Below are 15,072 nucleotides of genomic sequence, written 5' to 3'. Positions count from 1 at the left end.
GCGCTGATTTTCTCCTCCTGCAGGTGTGGCGGTGCCTGGCCGGGAGCAGGGAGGGCGGGCAGCCATGCTTCGTGCCCTCGGTTACCTGACCGATCACACCGGCTTCTGCGGCACCATCAAAAACGCACCGAGGGACTTCGTGGTGACGGAGATCGAGGTGCCCGGGCGCTTACTGGGGGACAGCGCAGCTGAGTTGCTTCAGGAAAGCAGCGAAGCGCGGCTGGGACAAAGCAGCCCGTGCCTGCAGCCGCCCAAAAAGCCGGGAGCGGAGCCCCCCGGTCCGTGCACCGAGGGCTGCGGCGGCGGCGGTGCGCCCCGTCCGTCAGAGCGTGACCCGAGCCCGGCGGGAGGGGACCGTGCCGCGTCCCCCGACAAAAACCGGCGTGGGGGTGAGCCCGAACTGAAATCTGGCCTCGAGGAGGCCGATGTGTTGGATTCCTTACTAGGGAAACCCATGAGCGAACAGCTTAGGAAGTTTGCTCGTGACGTGAAAGATGCGTGGGACTTGGAAAATAACGCCCATTCTAGCGCTGGGGAGTTCCCGCTGGGACCTGTGCCGGACAAGAAAAATCGAGCTGATTTACACAGTGCCGTGAGGCAGAAATTCCCCTTTCTAGTCACCGTTACAAAAGACAACAAAATGATCGTAAAAGGAAATGCTGATTACCGAGAACTTTGTCGGTTGGTGACTGAGAAGGAAACAAGTGATTTCTTTAAATTTTTAGACGCAAAGCTAGAAAATTCTACCTTTTCTTTTGAGCCTGATGGTAACAAAGAGCACAGAAAAGTAGTTCACCACTTTATCAACAGAAAATTTGGAAAACTTCTGGAAACAAAGGCTTTTACTGTGACAGGTGTCAATGATCAGCCAAATATGTCAATAATGGTACGATTTCGAGAAAAAAGCTGGTCCAGAAAAAGGTCTGCTGGTGGTTTCCAGGAAAAACAAGATCTCTATACAGGTAAATGTTACATTTTTAGTGAAAGTGTCAGGTATTATGGTGTTCTTCAGTAAGGTTGAGACCCATAATCGTTTTTATGTGAGATATATAGGTGTGGTTGACCCATTGTTTATGCTGAAATAAATCATTGTTAATGCAGTGTGGTTAGATCAGTGAAGAGTGAGACGGATGAATCAAGTTACTGCAATCGTAGAATCATAGAATGGTTAGGGTTGGAAGGGACCTCAAAGATCATCTAGTTCCAACCCCCCTGCCATGGGCAGGGAAACCCTCCACTACACCAGGTTGCCCAAAGCCTCATCCAACCTGGCCTTGAACACTTAATGATTTTACATAAACTCTTCAGTGATCATGGCTACAGTTCTTTTAGTTGTAGCACTAACTCTGTGTTATTCCCTGTGTGCTAGATTTTCCTTGAAAATAATTGGGAGATTTTAGGAGATACATCTGGGTGTTGGACAAGTTAGTAAGGTCAAGTTTGATTAAAGCAGTTGGTTTCTGATATAAATAGTTCTAGCAATAAGTCTAGACGTGCTCATTGAATTGTGTTGCATTTTATCAAGTACTGTTTTTAAAGGTAGCAGAGCTTTCTGGTTGTTCCAAGAGTTTTGTTTACTGTGTCTTTATTTTTCTCTTTCGATACTGAAAAAGGCCCATTTCCTTTAGTTTTGTGGGGTGGGAGGACTGTTTATTTGCAGTTTCCATGCTGTTATAGTTTGAAGGGAAGAACCTACCCATCTGTCATGGCAGAACACCTGTATGATTTAGAAGTGCACATTCCTAATAATTCTGAGATGATCGTTTCAGCTTTCACCCTTCAGAAAGAAAATCTAGAAACACTAGAAGCAATCGGCTTCTTGGCTGCTGAACTTGGCGTTCTCCCTTCAGACTTCAGTTACACAGGCGTCAAGGACAAGAAGGCTATAACTTACCAACCTATGGTTGTGAAGAAGGTGACTCCTGAGAGGTACTTACAATCTTTGTGCTTACAATCTGTAGTTTAGCGCGTGTTTGTATATATTAGTAAGTCTCAACATGGTACCATCTTCTGCAGTGTTCTTATTGATGTGTCTTCCCTTCTCCTGTATTTGACCACAGTAGTGTTGGGGGTTAGGCTGATTCGGCAACTAAACTCCACACAGCTCTCCCATTCCAGTAAAGTGGAGAGGAGAAAAATATAATAAAAGAGCTGAGGGTCAAGACAGGAACAGAGGAGCACCCACCAACCATGGTCCTGGGCAAAAGAGGCTCAGTTTCCTTTAAGCAAAACGGTTTATTAACAGCTACCTAAAAAGAGAAAAGCAAATAAAAACGATTACTTGAGAGGATAACAAGAAAACATGGCCAGATCTTAAAATCAACACCTCTCCTCCCCCCTTTGCCTTTTCTTCCCGGCTCTACCTCCTCCCCCCAGCGGCGCAGGGGGCAGGGAATGGGGGAGTGCAGGTCAATTCATTCCATGCTGTTACTGCCGCTTCTCTTAAAGGAGGAGGAGTCCTTACACCATTGTGCCTTGCTCCAGTGGATCCCCTACTCACGGGGAAAGCGTGAGTCCTACCCGCAGGATGCAATCCTTCCCCATCGGATGCTTCAGGTGCGGGCTTTACCACAGTCTCAGATTCTTAGGGAGTTGTAGCCACTCGCTCCGGCGTGGGTTCATGGGTCGTCATATAGACCTTAAATGCGTCTCCATACAGACTTTAGATGCGTAAATGCGCCTCGACCTGTGCCCATGATTCACAACAGTCTCAGGCTCAGGCATCTCCTTTAACAAAACACCTCCCCATCAGCGGGGGTTGTCCCACAAACTCTAGATGCATACTGTACTCAGGCTCTGGCATCTCTTCTCGATGTGGATCTTCCACGGGCTGCGAGTGGGTCTCTGCTTGCTCCACCGAGGACTGGTTGCAAAGGGGCCGCTTGCAAGGGGGACTTAGCTGCGGCACACGTTGTCCCGTTCCATCTTGTCGTGGTTTTAGGCTGATCCAGCAACTAAAACTCACACAGTCTCTCCTTCTCCAATAAAGTAGAGAGGAGAGGAAAAAAAAAACCAAAAGGACTGAGGGTTGAGGCAAGAACAGAGGGAGCACCCACCAACCATGGTCCTGGGCAAAACAGGCAGCGCTTTTCTCAAAGCAAAACAGTTTATTAATGATTACTTAGAAGGACAAAGGGAAATAAAAACCGATTACTTGAGAGGACAGAAAGAAACAAAACCAGATCTTAAAACCGACACCTTCCCCCCCCCACCTTCCTTTTCCTCCCGGCTCTACCTCCTCCCCCCAGCAGCACAGGGGGCAGGGACTGGGGGAGTGCAGGTCAGTTCATTCCGTGCTGTTACTGCTGCTTCTTTCTTAAAGGAGAAGGAGTCCTTACACCCTTTTCCCCTGCTCCAATGGATCCCCTACCCACGAGGAAAAATCCACAAATTTCTCCAACGTGAGTCCAGCCCACTGGAAACAATCCTTCCCCACAGATTGCTCCGGTGTGGGCTATACCACAGTCTCGGGTACTTAGGGAGCTGTAGCCACTCGCTCCGGCGTGGGTCGTCACGCAGACTCCAGATGCCTTTCTGCCTTGCCGTGCCCCCAACACGACCATCCTCGGGCTCAGGCATCTTCTCCCCACGGGCTGCGAGTGGGTCGTTGCTCCACCGAGGCCGTCCTGGTTGCAGGGGGGCAGCCTGCTATCTCACCATCAGCCGCAGGGGAAACTCGGCTCCGGCACACCTCCTCCCGCTCCATCCTCACTGACCTGCTGTCGATGCAGCTGTTTCTCTCAGATCTCAGTCCTCTCCAGGTGAACTCAGCCCAGTGGGCACCCCGGGAGTGGGGTGCCCCCGAGTTCCCCAGCTGGCTCCGCCGCCGCCATTCTCCGTGGGCGGCGCCGGCCCGACGCAGGCAGCCGCCCGGCCGGGAGCCAGGGAGTGGGGGCAGTGCCCTCCTCCCTTCTCTGGTCGATCCTGGGCGAAGCACCTTTTCCGGTTCCCTTGTCCTGACTTAAATAGGGCAATTCGCAGAGGCGCCCTATTGGCTCAACCCCGAGGGGGATGGCAGTCTGATCCGGTGGCCAGAACTAAGCCTAACCCGGATCCAAAACCGGGGAGGTCGCAGGGAGCAAAATCCCTCTCCTGCCACCAGAACCACCCCCCCCTCCACATCAAACCATGACACATCTTCACTGACCTGGTGTCTGTGTGGCCGTTTCTCTCAGATCTCAGTCTTTTTCTGAGTGAACTCGGCCCGGTGGGCACCCCGCGTTCTCCTCGCGTTCCCCAAGCGGCTCCACCGCCGCCATCCTCAGTGGGTGGCACCGGCCCGGCTGGGTGCTGGGGAGCGAGGGCCGCGCCCCCCTCCCTTCTCCTTGCTCCTGGGCAAAGGCACACCTTTCGACGGTCTGATGGGCAAGCTCTGCCACCCGGACCTCCCCCCCCCATCAAACCATGACAAGTAGAAATGGCTTTAATATTTTGTGGCGTTAGGGAATATACAGCTTAGCACTGAAGTCCCCCAGTGATGGATTTTAAAGAAAAGTCTTGCCTTTCTCTGTATTTTTCATAGTACAAATATACTATATCATTTGGGACAGGGTCCTTCCAAGTCATGCTCATGTGATCCACTGTACAATTTCTTAAATACCATCCACTAGCTGGAACTGAGAAGAAGCCTGTACTACATGACGTAACAGGTTTCCACATCCTATCAAAGTATTGTCTTGTGGTCCACAGACAATGACTTAAAAGCTTTATACAGCTACAAAACTGAAGTAAATAATTACAAATATACTTTGAACAGATGCTGCCTTTGGGTGTTAGGTATAAACTTCTGTTGTATTGTCCAGTTTAGAAATAAGAGACTGAATAAAGAAGGTATCACCAAACCTGAGGGGCAGAAAACACATTCTGAATAAAGTGTCAATAATACAAGATTTACCTTCCCATTCCTCCTTTTTGTTACTGTCTGTAGCCAATTCAGTGGGTTAAAAATATATATTAAATTCTGCCATAGAAACAGTAAAAAATTGCTGGAGTCAAAACATAACTTATTTCTTCCCCAGCTTTAACTTTCTAGTGGGTTTTGGTCTTAGCAACAAAGTACATTTTACAAATGAAAGAAAGTAGAATTTATGTTTCTAAGATTTATTACTAACATAAATGTATATCAATATTGAAATTCCACTGCAAACTGGGCTATAAGGCCAGTTGTTCAAGAGACAGTTAGCAAAACTTTGCATGAATGTTTAAATGATTAAGCAAAATAGTTAAATGCTTCCAAGCCACTAGCATAACAGGGAAAATAAATAATTTTTTAAATAAATAATGTATCAAGTCATTAAAATATTGCTTAGAATGTAAGATCTTATGCTGCAAGTTTACTTTGATTTGAATGACTACTACTTACACGTAAGAACAAAGAGATTGAGTGGATACTTTAAAGGGCAAACACGTGAACTGTCAGCTGTGTTTCCAGTTACAAGCTGTGCAGGCATCCACAGAGAATCAGTGCGCTCAGTTTGTTTTCGTTAAGGCTGACTAAGAAAGAGCAATTGTGTTTTGGACTCTGCTACAGCGCATTACTTTTTATTTTCTTTTTTTTTTTCTTTTTATTTTTAATGAAAGGCAGATCTTTAGGACTGAAGTGTAAATTATTTGTTTTTCAATAAAAAATGCAAAATTCCTAGAGGAAGTTCAATGACTTGCTTCATTCCGATATCTGTTGAGCTGCAGAATATAAGTGCAAATGAAGCAAACATTTTAAAAGTGTTTCTGGACTATAACTAAATTTTAAGACTTCTGTCTCTGCATTTGATTTGGTTTTCTCATAATGATTTGTTTTAAATTCCTTTTCATTTTTTTTTAAATGTTGTTAATTCTAGTGCAAAGGTGAAGAAGACATTTATTAGAAGTCGGATAGTTTTAGCAGATGATGGTTCATAATTTCTTCTAAATATTTATGCAGGTTGAAAGAAATTGGAAGCAAAATGGAAAAAAAGGGCATCAGAATCCACAACATACGTTCAGCATGCCAGCACCTTAGACTTGGTCAGCTGAAGGGCAATCACTTTGATATAGTTGTGAGAGATCTCAAACACCACAGTCATGACTCTTCTGTGGATTTGAAAGACAGAATATCTGAAGCAATGGAAAACGTTGAGGTAAAAAAGCCTTATGGTTGCCAATAAGGAACAGAGTCTTAATTCTGTGCTGTAGAAAAAAAAAAGTAATTTTAAAGAAAATGCTCGTAATAGCACATTAATGGCACTATTTCTCAGTTTTGATGCTTTTTGCTATTTTACGTCTTTCCTGCATTGCGGAGAAGGGATTTGGAGAAGTACTGAGACGACTCAATATGAGTTAGCTGCAGGAAGTCTCGTTTATTGCGCAGTTCTTATTGCTTATATAGACAGTATTTGCCAATAATCCTGAGACCACACCTTTTCTACACCATTATTGGATGATACATACGCTTGTCATATTTAACAGCTTATTTCAAACAGGTACCCGCCTAGCGAAGCTCTGCTCTAAGCAAACACTACTCCCTTATCATACTGCATAGTTTTCTTATCCTTAACTTCAAGGGCATTCTGCACTTGAGGCCTAACTTTAGAGCTCCAGTCTTTATTTACACAGGATTTTCTTCGTGCAGTCTCTTCAAGGATCTGCACTCCGACACTGCATTACTTAAAGAATCCTGGGAGTAAAGCTGCCTTTCCAAGGAGGGACTATAAGTGAGTCCATTCTGTGTTACAGACTGCAGACCCCAGAGTGGTGCAGCAAGACAGATGGGAAATTTGGTAGCAAATGAGTGTGGCCGTACGAGCTATCGCTGCACAGACCGAAGGGCAGCCCAAGTGATGTGTTCCACTGTGGCAGTGGACAACATGAAAGAATATAGTTACATGTATCAACTGGTCGTCTTTTTTGGTCATGGTTGGCTCAAGTGAAAAATGTGTAGTTTTGTGGCATAAATAGATGTGAAATGTCTGTAGCAGAGAAAGAAGATCCCCTGAAATTCAGTGGATTTTGATTGCTGTTATCTTTAGTCCCTGAAGAGAACCCTATCATCAGACATTCTTAAATCATTAAGGAAAGTAAAGGAAAATAACAAAAAAGAAAAACTTCAGATGTTTTGTGCAGCAGTAATTTTCTTGCCCCATCTTTCTAAGTAATAACCATAATACAAATTACTTTAAGAAGATTAATCCAGGAATAAAGACTTGAATGAAAACTACCCAGTGTAGAAAACCCATATACACTACATGTATTTTGGAAATTGATTTTTATAATTGAAAAAGCATTCAACAGGTACTTTAATGCTTTTTTCTCTCTCTCTGCTCCATCTGACTGAATTTTTGTTTTGCTGTTTTCAAAATGAATGCAAATTCCTATGATCATGTGTCTTGCTTTATTAGATTTTTCTCACTGGTCAGATGATGAATGACAAAACTAGCATGTGTGTTAATGCAAAATACAGATTTTCCATCTTCCATGAAAACAAAATTGCACATAGGACCTAAGGATGTCCAAAGCAAGGTTATGTAATTTGAACTGAGTAATCATTTCCAAAACAAATACTGTGTGTTTTTTGCTTGTCTACTCCATGCATACTTTCTATTTGCTAGAAAAGGATGTTCTCGTTGGGTCACATGGCTGTGATTTGACTGCCCACATGTGATCTAGAACTTATCAGAAGACTTAAAATCCCCATTAGCAGAAGTGCTTAATCTTTACTATTGCAATAATAATACAAATGATCTCATGTGAGAAAAGATCACTATTTTTCAGAAAAAATGTCCAGCAGTGGTTGCTGTTCATTACCTGTGCTGTGCGGTGTTTGCTTGAGTAGAGATTTCATAATTTGGTGCATATAAAATGCTTGATTACTTTGATTTGACCTGTAGTTGTATTTATAATAATTGACTATATAGAAATAATTTTGTTTCATTTACCTATTTTTTTATGGAAGTGAAGACAATGATAGAAATTGTTTGCCTTTTTAGATGTTTCTGAATTAGGTACTAAAATATTGTAATGAATCATAAGTCATAATTTTATTACTTATTGTTTCTGATTAAAAAAACAGTTTGTATGCGTTTTAGATGTAAATGTAGATGTAGGTGTGCTATATGCTTAGTCTTACTTATTGTACCTGATACTTCCATGCTTTTAACATATTTATTCTTTATCATTCTAGACAAAAGGTTTTGTAAATTATTACGGACCTCAGAGATTTGGACAAGGACAAAATGTTCAGACAGATCAAATAGGATTGGCTTTACTGAATGAAAAAATGGTATTTTCATTTTGTAATTTAAGTACTTACTGTCAAGTTAATTTCATGTTACTGTTGCAATGTCTAGCGCTGGAGTTGACCTTCCCAGCGAACAACTTCACTTGTGGGATAAACCCATATTTCTGCTGGAAGTAATTGCCAGATCAGTTTTGACAACAACGTAAGCATGAAAATCTTCATACTGAAACAATTTTTTTTTCTAAACAGCAGGTGCTGCTTTAAATAGTTCAGGAAGTGTTTTTTCTGTGATTGGTATGTGATCGTAAACATCGTCATGCCCCTTGGTAGGAAAGTGGCTGCATTCCGTACAAGGTTTGAAGATTGAGATGAAGCAATCCTTATACAATATTTATTCATGATGCTGATTGCCTCCTAACTTGTAGCCTCTTTATCCTGCTGGGGGTCTATATGCTTCTTAAAAATGCCACAGGATATTATGTAGGATCATATGAAAGGACTTGCTTTTTCAATACCACAGTCATTTATCTGATATATAGAAGAGATTGCTGCTTTCCATTATTCCTTGGCTACTTTCCCAAACTCTTAGTTCTGAGTGATTGCTCCCGTGTAATCTAAGGAGAGCTTATTTCTTAAGTAACAATTCATAAGGTAAGAGTCATATACTTTTCAATGTATATAGTATAATACTTGGCACAGGTCTAAAGCAGAATCAGACACTACAAAGTCAAACGAATACTTGAGTGTCCTTTTCTTCTAATTTTGTTTCGATTCTGAGAAAAGTCAGCAAAACTTATCCTCAAAGTATAAGAAGCATCAAGATTTGAGTGAGGCCCGTAAAAGTTACTGTGGATGTATCTGACATTTTGAATTTTGGTACACTAGCAATTGGTACCAGGTGCCAGTCCTTGAAGAGTAATAATTTAAATCTCTAGTCTTAACTCGGGTACTTTTTAATATAAAACATGTAGGAACTACTGTTTATATTGAAAATGTGCCAGTATGTGCTTGCACAGTCCAGTACAGAGGATGAGAACCAGGTGTCACAGATTGGTGTAAGTGCGAGCAAATTGTGTGGCTCCTCTGGTGTTGCAAGTAGCAAGATTAGTGTAGTGTTTTCTCTGTCACAGTGTCATCTAACCTAATACAGATCAGTGTAAAAAAAGAGAAAGAAAGATTGTTATCCCACTATGTGAGACTGTGGAAAGTGTTCAGTCTAAATTTTGCAAGAAACATGCAAAAGGGAAAAAAGGAGCCTTCTTGTTCAGGATAGAATGATGGCATTACAAAGTGGAGGAGTTCAGTGGAGGAGTTCTGACTGGATGTTCAAGAAGAGTGACTGATTTCTACAGACCTTTGAAAGCTGTCTTATGTCTTCTGTGTGAGTAAAACTTTTCTTTAATCTGGGAAGGAACACAACCACATTAGTTTGCTGTTCATGGCATCTTCTGTGTAAGGGAAAATTTGACTTTGACTTTAAAGAACTGATAAAATTTTGAGAGGTTGCAGAATATGTTAACACAGAATTGAATGCATGGTTGTCTGTTTAGTTGACAAATAGTTATATTTAAATGCAAAAAAAATAAATTATTAACATTGTTCTTTAAAGGTGAAAGCTGTGAAGTTGTTCTTCACACCCGAAGATACTGATGACCCTGTAAACAATGCAAAAAGATACTTTCTTCAAACTGGTATGTCCAGTTAAATTGTCCATACATTTATTCAGGGTCAGCATTGTGAGGGAATAAGATGTTGCTGCACAGAGAGATACTTTTTATTTTGCTGTTGGTACCACTTAATAGCTTATTCTGCAGAACTCAGTGAGTTGCACTGTTAAAAATTAGGTGAGGACAAGGCCCCAGATGTGCAAAATAGCAAACAAACTAATGTACTTTAGATGCAAGACAGTATAGAAACAAACACTGTATAGCATAATGCTGGAAAGGACTAAGATAGTTTTATCAAAGCAGTTTTAGCCTCGTTCTATCTCCCTGCTTTTGGAATATAAACTTCTCCTCCCTAGTAAAGGAAGTATACAGGAATGAAATACACAGCTCATACTCAGCACTTACCACATGTGGGCATCTAATTTTCTGAGACTTCTAAAACAATCTTAGCTCTTGGTTTTTGCATCTCTGGGCTTTGCTTTTACATCTCTTTAATTATATATCTCTTCCATGCTGTCTTGTGTTTTACCTTCTTCCTGTCTTGAACTGAAATCAACAAAATATGTCAAAGGCAGAAGCGTGCTGAGTAAAATGCTCTTTTTGTCATACTTATTGTTTTTATCATTCAACTTAACTTTCTCTCCAAAACTAAAAATTTGGATTTGCTCTTGCCTTCAAATATATTTGTTCTTTTCAATTATTCCACATCTATTAGCCTGCTTATCACTGTAGATTTACAGAACAACTATGGTAGTTAGCTTCAAGAGACACACATACGTTTCATTTCACACAAAAAATACAATGAATCATTCTGTGCTGTACATTGCTGTATGCTGCATGGAAAGACATTGATGTGGACTCTGAAAACAGCTGCTTGCCTTTTCCTGAAAGCAAAAGGTAAAAGGCTGTACAAAAGACTTCATCAAATAATCACTTGTAACGAGAAAATATGTAAGCCATAAAATTTTAAATATACAATATTTATATAATGCAGTACAAGTCTGAAAAAATGTATTTTCGTCTTGATTGAGGCTCAGACTTCCCACTGGCCAATGCAAACTGTACCTATAAATAAAGACCTTTTTTTTTACCCCCTATGAAATACATGTCTTCAAATGATGTAAAGTAGAGGTTTAATGTTCTTTTATAGCTTGGTTTTTACTTTCAGTTACCTGATCTAAAAAAAACTTTGAAGTGATGAAGTAAATTTAAAAAAAAAAATAATAATAATGCAAACTAGGCTGAGTAACTGAATGACAGCTAGTTTTTATACTGCATGAAATAGAATACAATTCATGGGACTGTGTTGATAGACATCTAAGATGAGATTTGTCTAACATAGCAAATTGAAGGAAAGGGAATAATAACCTAAAAGTCAGCATAAAGAGGTTAGACTGATACCATTTTTCCCTACCTGATTATTTCATCTTCTTAAGTGTATTTTCTCCTGACAGGTAATATTTTTAAAATCAGGGATTACTTATATGGTTATTTTTGTTTATATCAGAAGATGCAAAGGGTGCGCTCATGATGCTGCCAGAATTTAAAATGAGAGAGAAGATGTTGCTTCGAGCTTTAAATCGCTATGGCGTAAATCACGAAGGTTGTACCAAAGGATGGCTCAATATTCCTCATTCCATGCGCATATTCTATGTCCATGCTTATTGCAGTAAAATTTGGAATGAAGCAGCATCATATAGACTGAAGATCTATGGTTCAAAAGTTGTTGAGGGTGATCTTGTCTTCTCAGAAGAAAACGATGAAAGTGTTTCCCTGAATGACAAGGTGAGGTTTCACAAATAGTTCTTGTAAAAAAGAATACATAGCTTACTGCTTATTTTGGTTCATTCATTAAAATATTTAATATTAGTGACAAAGGTGAAGAAAGTGATGTAGCTTTTTTTGATTTACCATAAATAGGCATATAAGCTAGATATATATTAGCAGTTTTTATCTGTTCTGACATTTTATTCAAGTGGGAAGAAGGAACAGAGTGTCAGAATTGATGTATGTAAGAATTTAGCCTGCATGGTATACGATGCTCTTAGGATCTGATTGGGGAAAACCTTCAGCGTGAACTCTGGGTGTGCCTATGATATCAGTCAGTGCAGACCTGAGTCTTGCTCTCCAGGTCAGACCTTCCTGTTATGTGTATTAATGAATGTAAGCCCATGGTGAAAGGTGACTGAACTGATAATCTTGTTGCAGCTACCTGGTCAAAGCACACGTAGCACAATTTCACTCACTCAGGCAATTAAAACAGGTTGACAGTGGGTCGCTGTCTAAAGTGTTAGCAGCTGTTCAAAAAATGCAGCAGTCTTCTTCAGAAGTAGTGAAGGACAAGATGGTGGTTCTGCTCAGCCACAGCTCAGCCTGGGTGCTGTGCGTGAAGCCACGGGCGAGCCAACAAGCAGAAGGTAGCAGCGGAGGGTATGCTGTTCCCAGGTCTTGGCATGCTGAAGTCAGTTCTGAAGTCATGTCTTCTTCCAGGGTTAGCATACCCCTTTCTTAGTGTGGAATTAGTTGGGTCTCTTCTCTCAAGTAGTGAGTGATAGGACAAGAGGAAATGGCCTCAATTTGTGCCAGGAGAGGTTTAGATTGGATGTTAGGAAAAATTTCTTCACTGAAAGGGTTGTCAAGCATTGGAATGGGCTGCCCAGGGAAGTGGTTGAGTCACCATCCTGGATGTGTAGAGGTGGTGGTTAAGGACGTGGTTTAGTGGTGGACTTGGCAGCATTAGGTTAACAGTTGGACTCGATGATCTTAAGGGTCTTTTCCAACCTAAATGCTTCTATAATTCTATCTTTCTCCTGATCATCAGATAAAGTGTAGAATTGCAGTATTTTACTGAGTGATAATAGGTGTGTGCACAGGCAGAATGTATCTCGTTTCTTTTGGGTGAACGTCTTACAAATTTGGAAGCAAGAACACTTGGGGGATTGCTTAATAACCTCCAGTCCCTGTAGAGTGGCTTCTGTTTCCATTGTGATTTTTCTTCAACAATATTTTTGAGAGTGCACATTAATAAAACAAGTAGATCAAATAAAATGAAAAGCAGAGGTATCAAAGTCAGTATTGAGTTTAATATAGATATATTCCTATTTAATATGAAACATTTTTCTTAGTATTTTTACTTTTGCTGATGTAGCACAAGATTGCATTGGCACAGTTAACTTCAAACTCAAAGAATATGAGTTTGTAGTGATAGTTTGCTAATCAGTGGTAGCTAGCATCAGTAAATTTTTAATGCAATGCCATTTACCAGTAAACAAGTTACTTTATATTAAGCACCTCTACTATTTTTCATACCCGACATAGATTATTGTCCTTGTAGTAGTCAAACAACCTTAGAATCCTTTATGAGTTCGTAAGTACAGTGCATAATTCATAAAATAATGTGTATATTTTATTTTTTAAAAAGTTTTTTTTCTTAAATTCTTTAATGTCTTGTCAGGTTCATGTAGTCACTGCTCAAGAAGAGTCAGCTAACAAGTACTCTATAAACCAAGTAAGTCTGTATGAAAAATAGAGTTGTTGGTCTCTTTATTTGATTAAAATGTTTTGGTTTGAATTTAATGTGATTAAGTGGTGCCGTCTTCTTCCTTACCAGAATGCACTTTAAAGAAAACACATGTGAACTAATCTCTATTCTCATAACAAGGAGGAGGAAAGAATATTTGCTTTGTAATGGGAATAAGTACAGTGTCATTTGCAATATGGCAATATTTATCTTGAAGCTGAATGTAAATACTTGGAGAATTTTTTCAGTTTACTGGACAAAGCATTCAAGAGCACTTGATGTTCTAATTTTTGAAGGTTCAGAGTGTGTAGTTGTGATATCTTACATGGACAACTTAATGTCTTTATTACTTTATCTTTCCTGACAAGCACGAAAATTCATGTTAGTATGTTGCTAGTTTGTTTTAGAAATCCTGGTACGTTGATTATTTTTTTTCCACTTTAATTACATCCAAGATATCTGCCTTGCACAGCTTTGTTTCACAAGAGAAGTTGCTGTTTTACTATTTCAGGCCCAAAACACAAGATGTAAACACATTTAAAATTGTAATCACATTTATTTAAAGGGGAATTGTTAGTCTTTATTTCAAGTATGTTCGTTGTTTTGTTTTTTTCTTTGAAGGTGGTTCTTCCAATGGTGGGACATAGTATCAAGTATCCCAGCAATACAGTTGGACAATGGTACCATGAAAGGCTTTCTATGGATGAGCTGCAGACATGCAAATTCAGAGTGCCTCCATTACAGCTGAATATACCTGGATGCTACAGACCCATTTTGAAAAACGTTCAGAATCTGTCATATTTTTTGAAAGGCAGTGAAAAAGGAATTGAAATCGAAGACAACCATCTGAATGAATCAGAAGTCTCTCTTCATATATCATTTGACCTTGATCCTTCATGTTATGCAACAGTCTGTCTGAGAGAAATAATGAAATGTGACTTTTAAGATTCCAGTTAATTAAAGATTGCAGGAATATTATACAATGGTAATATTTTGTATATAATACCAAGAAAATAAGGGAGAATAACAAGTTCAAGCCAGAAACAGAAAAAAATTGTGGATTGAGATTCATACTCATTAGGAAAAAAAACCACAAAACCCTCTGGAATATTCCAAGAACATTCCAAACCCTAAAAGCAAACCCTTGGATGCCTTGGAGTAAAGCTATGTGTTATGCTAGACAGGTTTAACAGAATTTAAAGAAGCCCTGGGCTTTTATATTTGCATAGACATCTGACTGCAAAGTTAAATCATGGAAAAATGTTTGCAGCAAACATATATTTTATTAATAATATTTTTTTTTAGATGGTCAATACTAAATGCTGTTCAGGCAATAATGTTACAAGTTTGAAGCCTACAGGTATCTGGCTGAAAAGTTGCTGTTCTGAAGTTCACTAAATGTGTTGTGTTTTTGTTGTGTTCAGGCACCAGGTGTTAAAAGGTAAAAGTCCTGAGTCAACAGTGACAAATCATCTGATGCTTTATCAGACATTTCATGAATCCACCAATTTACATTAATGCTAAGCATTCCAGGATGAAGTAGTGCATAGCTGTTAGTTAGTGCCTGTTCAAGTATGCTCATCAAGATGAGGTGAGTAATTAACATAACTACAAAACCATTTATAATAAAACCAAACCACGGTTTTATTGTTTACAGGATGCAGACTTTATTC

General features: G+C 40.1%; 1 protein-coding gene across 2 annotated transcripts; it reads left to right on the top strand.

Annotated features, from left to right (window-relative positions):
* Positions 1-41: 41 nt before the first annotated feature.
* Positions 42-14,632, top strand: PUS7L (pseudouridine synthase 7 like). Of its 2 annotated transcripts, XM_086609910.1 has the most exons (9): positions 42-278; positions 381-962; positions 1,770-1,929; positions 5,921-6,116; positions 8,156-8,254; positions 9,822-9,903; positions 11,387-11,664; positions 13,334-13,387; positions 14,021-14,632. In XM_086609910.1, exons 1-9 carry the CDS (start codon positions 65-67, stop codon positions 14,342-14,344), a joined length of 1,989 nt encoding a protein of 662 aa, XP_086466036.1. In that variant the 5' UTR covers positions 42-64; the 3' UTR covers positions 14,345-14,632. The 2 variants fall into 2 exon arrangements, with proteins under 2 accessions (XP_086466036.1, XP_009981640.2); XM_009983338.2 differs by having other exon boundaries at positions 42-962.
* Positions 14,633-15,072: the final 440 nt, after the last annotated feature.

The sequence above is a fragment of the Tauraco erythrolophus genome, chromosome 4 (assembly GCF_009769465.1).
Source record: "Tauraco erythrolophus isolate bTauEry1 chromosome 4, bTauEry1.pri, whole genome shotgun sequence".
NCBI classification, from domain to species: domain Eukaryota; kingdom Metazoa; phylum Chordata; class Aves; order Musophagiformes; family Musophagidae; genus Tauraco; species Tauraco erythrolophus.
Note: the sequence above shows the minus strand (reverse complement) of the source record. Positions and strands in the feature narration are given on the sequence as shown.

Excerpts from the sequence above, each read along its gene's own strand:
- PUS7L (XM_009983338.2), top strand. The coding sequence starts at position 65 with ATGCTTCGTGCCCTCGGTTACCTGACCGATCACACCGGCTTCTGCGGC. Across the intron at positions 11,665-13,333 it reads GTGTTTCCCTGAATGACAAG|GTTCATGTAGTCACTGCTCA; the intron begins GTGAGGTTTCAC and ends ATGTCTTGTCAG. Across the intron at positions 13,388-14,020 it reads ACAAGTACTCTATAAACCAA|GTGGTTCTTCCAATGGTGGG; the intron begins GTAAGTCTGTAT and ends TTTTCTTTGAAG.